We start from the raw sequence: 4,353 nt of genomic DNA, 5'->3' as shown, positions 1-4,353 counted from the left end.
ACAGCCTGGTTCTTGAACAGCCTGGTTCTTGAACAGCCTGGTTCTTTAACAGCCTGGTTCTTTGACAGCCTGGTTCTTTGCTGACGGTTCTGATTCAGGACCCAGTTCCTGAACGCACCGTGCCGAGTCCCACAGGGTTCTGTGCTCGGCCCGTTTTTATCCGGTTGAGTTTTGATGTTTCTGTTCCAGCCTTCCTGCGTCGTTTGCATCAGCAACATCATCAGCAAACCGCCAGGGAAAACCCTCAGCGGGTTCCACCGAAGCATTCCCAGGTAGGTCGCTGGGAACGCTGGGAGCACTGGGAACGCTTGAGTTTTTCCATGGTTTGAACCTCTGTGTGTGTCGGCAGCGAGTTCAACAAGATTCGCGTGGATGAGAACAACCATCAGATCTGGAGGGACGTGGGTCTGGCGCTGCTGAAGGAGCCCTCCATGAAGGTGGACGTGAGTGTTTCCGCTTCCTGAACAGACGACTCCATGACCTCTGACCTCACAGCCGATTTAAAGCTTTTATTTCTGCAAGGTGGCCAAAATAAACTGCCCACTGATGCTGGTCAACGGCTGTGACGATCAGAACTGGTGTTCGGTGGAAACGGCCGATGATGTGAGTTTCAGCTCTTCGCTTTGTTTACATGCAGCCGGTTTCTATGGAAACAAACATCTCAGACGCATCATTTAACATTAATATCCTTCAGAAACGTTTCATCCACAGGAACCGTAAAATAAAATGAGAACAAAGTCCTGAAGCCGTTAGAATAAGCTGGTGTGAGATCAGTCATGTTAGGACACAGGTGTCAAACTCAAGGCCCGGGGGCCAAACCTGGCCCGCTGCAGCTTTTTATGTGGCCCTCTGGACTCCAAATTACATCAATAAGTCCTTCCAGTTTTTCACAAATCTGCAAAAATCACACAAAATCAACAAATTTCCACATTTTTTTCCTGATTTTACTGCTAATTTTCTCAAAATTGGTCAAAAACGTTGAATCCGTAACTGATACGAGTGATAGAGTCACATTTGATATCATACATTAGTGTAAATATTGTAAAAGAATAACGATTACAAATATTTCTTAATATTCACCACAAAATCTGTCATTTTGATTGCAAAAATAAACACTAAAATAATCACAAATCCCAGAGGAAYAGCTATTTATTGATATTTTAACAGTTTTATTGGTTTTATCAATAGATTCTGGTGCAACCGGCCCTTTAAGAACATTCAGATTTTTGATTGGCCCAAAATAAAAATGAGTTTGACACCACTGTGTTAGGAGGATACAGTGGAAATAATACGAGAATAAAATTAATAAATTCAGAGCATTGCAACAAAGGTCATGTTAAGAGAAATTCAGCATAAAAAACAGTTTTAAAACGGCGGCAAAACGAGGATCTGAGTTTTGTGAAGTTATTGGTTTCACAGATTAGGAAATATTGAATTAATGTGTCAGATTATTATCAATAAAGAACCTTTAATTAGTTCTTGAAGCGACTGTTTCTGTTTCTACGACTTTATTTCCGTATTTTGTGTCTATTTATTAAGTTCAGCCTGGCCTTCATACCTGCTTCCCTTAAATTCTTCAGATTCGTCTTTTTATTCCTCGTCGTTTTGAATAAACCGTATCGGAGCTCGGCAGTGAAAGTTTTCCCGTTTCCCTCCCAGATTTCCAAGACGATGGACGCCGCGGGGAAAGGTCATCTGCTGACCCGGCTCGACTACCCGGACACCGGACATCTGATCGAGCCGCCGTTCTCGCCTCACTGCGTCGCCGGGAACTTCATGGTTTACAGCTCCAACGAAAAAGGTGAGCTCTATTTACACTTGCTCTATAGAAATGAGATGAAAACTGTTGAGGATTTGAATAAACAAATGTTCTTAAAGGGCCAGTCGACCCAGAATGCATCTATAAAACCCATTAAACAAACTTATTGATAAATATTTCAGGATTTTATGATTAAAGTCACTGATGTGGAGCAAATTTCTAAATATTTGCGCTCATGTTTGACGTTAAATGTGACATTTTGTCGGTAACAGATGAAAACTTGACATTGCAGAGAAGGGGGAAATGCTGCCACCTGCTGGTGGGACTTGGCATCAATAAATCCATCCATTTTCTTGCACCCTTGTCCCTTGGTGGGGTTGGGAGGGGTGCTGGTGCCCATCTCCAGCTATCGTTTCGGGCAAGAGGCGGGTTACACCCTGGACAGGTCGCCAGTCTGTCGTAGGGCAACACAGAGACACACAGGACACACAACCATGCACACACACACACACACATACCTAGGGGCAATTTGGAGAGGCCAATTAACCTGACAGTCATGTTTTTGGACTGTGGGAGGAAACCGGAGTACCTGGAGAAAACCCACCATGCACAGGGAGAACATGGAGACTCCATGCAGAAAGACCCCAGGCCGGGAATCGAACCCAGAACCTTCTTGCTGCAAGGCAACAGCTCTACCAACTGCGCCACTGTGCAGCTGGACTTGGCATCAATAAATCCAATATTTTAGCAGAACATTTGCAATAAATTCACAATGATGTTTTACTGCAAAACAGTGCAGGGCTCTGTTGATTTTGCATAAATGTAACTAGTATTTTTTCATCAATATTAGAACATTATTTTCTCCTTTAAGCTCCTACAGCTTGTTGAAAAGTTTCGTCTCCAAGTACATGAAGATATTTTCTCTAGAAACTAGACCAAACTTACCAGGATATTGTTTTGTTTTTGCAGTGTATTATGTAGCGTTCACATTGCTCCACAGGGCGGTGGCAGCATCATGCTGTGTGTTTTTTATTTTTCAAAAGATGTTAAAAATTTTATTCTCAACCAGAACAAAATAATTACAGACGTAATTTCCTTTGCAGTTGAAAATCCAGCGCAAAGTATTTATCTTTTATGATTTAAAATGCAGGCCGCACCTTTCAGATTGAGATTTCTCTGTTCGATGAGGTAAAAAGCTGACGGTTGTGGCAGGAAGGGGAAGCCTCTGCGGCCTGAGCTGAACATGTGGGCTGTGTTGCAGTGATCCAGCGCTACGGAGGGAAAACGAAGCCGCACAGCGACGCTCAGGACGACTCCTGGAGGAAGATCCTCAGCTTCCTGCGCCGCCATCTGTACTGCAGCCACAGAGCCAGGATGTGACGCGCCGACAGGTTCACACCTCAGCATCACTTCTCACTCTTCATCAGGCTTTTCTGTGGTTTTACGCTTTTCTACACGTTTTCTTTGGTCAAAATAAACATTTTCAGAGCAAAAATGCATTAAATTTACGGAGAAGACAGAATAAAAACTCTAATTTCCAGCTTTATTTCAATAAACAAGTCAAATTAAATTTGACTGAAATAATTACAACTTTATGTACTTTTATATAAAAATCTGTTTAACTTTCTATCCTATGATAATCTTACAACATGCTAAAACTGAGTTCATTATTGTTAAAAATGAAAAATGTTGATACATTATTGAGCTTTAAATGATTTTCAAATCTCCTTCTGGTTTAAACTGAAGTTTTTCTTTAATGTAGAGACTGAAAACCAAAAAGTTTACATTTATTTCAGCTTTACATAAAAAAATTAACTTCTGTTAGTTTTGATGATCACAGCTTACATCCAATATTTCATTTTATAAATATATTTTCCTTCCACTAAACTTTCAACCTTTTTATCAATAAACCTTTGTATGTCAATGATGATGAATTTAATATTTGTGTACTTGAGAGTGAAATTCTTATGAGCAACTGAACTTTGCTTTTTGTAAACTGCAATAATTAAATTTAACATTAAATAAACTTAACAGATCTACTGTTGTGATAAATATGTAGGTTTTTATTTTATGTTGTTGTTGTTATACTGCTGAATGGACTCATTAAAAAAGATTTTTAAGATTTATGGATGGATGGATGGATGGATGGATGGATGGATGAACGGATGGATGGATGGATGGGTGGGTGGATGGATGGATGGATGGATGGATGAACGGATGGATGGATGGATGGATGGATGGACGGATGGATGGATGGATGGATGAACGGATGGATGGATGGATGAACGGATGGATGGATGGATGGATGGATGGATGGATGGATGGATGAACGGATGGATGGATGGATGGATGGATGGATGGATGGATGGACGGTTCAGAAACTGACTAAAGTCCCTTCAGTTCCAGTTTTCCAGTAGGAACTCCATCAGGAATCATTTCCAGGGTGACTCGTTTCCAGGATGAATCATTTCCAAGATGAATCGTTTCCTGTATTAATTATTTCCAGGATGAATCGTTTCCAGGATGAATCGTTTCCAGGATGAATCATTTCCAGGGTGACTCGTTTCCAGGATGACTCGTTTCCAGGATGAATC

The 4,353-nt window shown here is 41.1% G+C and overlaps 1 protein-coding gene across 2 annotated transcripts in view; it reads left to right on the top strand.

Moving 5' to 3' along the window:
* Positions 1–3,299, top strand: part of LOC103459081 (acyl-coenzyme A thioesterase 1-like) — a 25,079-nt gene extending 21,780 nt beyond the window's left edge. For both annotated transcript variants that reach the window (XM_008400312.2, XM_008400313.2), the window contains 5 exons: positions 190–272; positions 350–443; positions 523–603; positions 1,660–1,801; positions 3,021–3,299. In XM_008400312.2, the coding sequence (XP_008398534.1) occupies positions 190–272; positions 350–443; positions 523–603; positions 1,660–1,801; positions 3,021–3,139 (519 nt within the window). In that variant the 3' untranslated portion in view covers positions 3,140–3,299. The remainder of the gene's footprint in view (positions 1–189; positions 273–349; positions 444–522; positions 604–1,659; positions 1,802–3,020) is intronic.
* Positions 3,300–4,353: the final 1,054 nt, after the last annotated feature.

This window comes from Poecilia reticulata, linkage group LG23, assembly GCF_000633615.1.
Source record: "Poecilia reticulata strain Guanapo linkage group LG23, Guppy_female_1.0+MT, whole genome shotgun sequence".
Lineage (NCBI taxonomy): Eukaryota > Metazoa > Chordata > Actinopteri > Cyprinodontiformes > Poeciliidae > Poecilia > Poecilia reticulata.
This window is presented reverse-complemented; position numbering and strand designations above follow the sequence as displayed.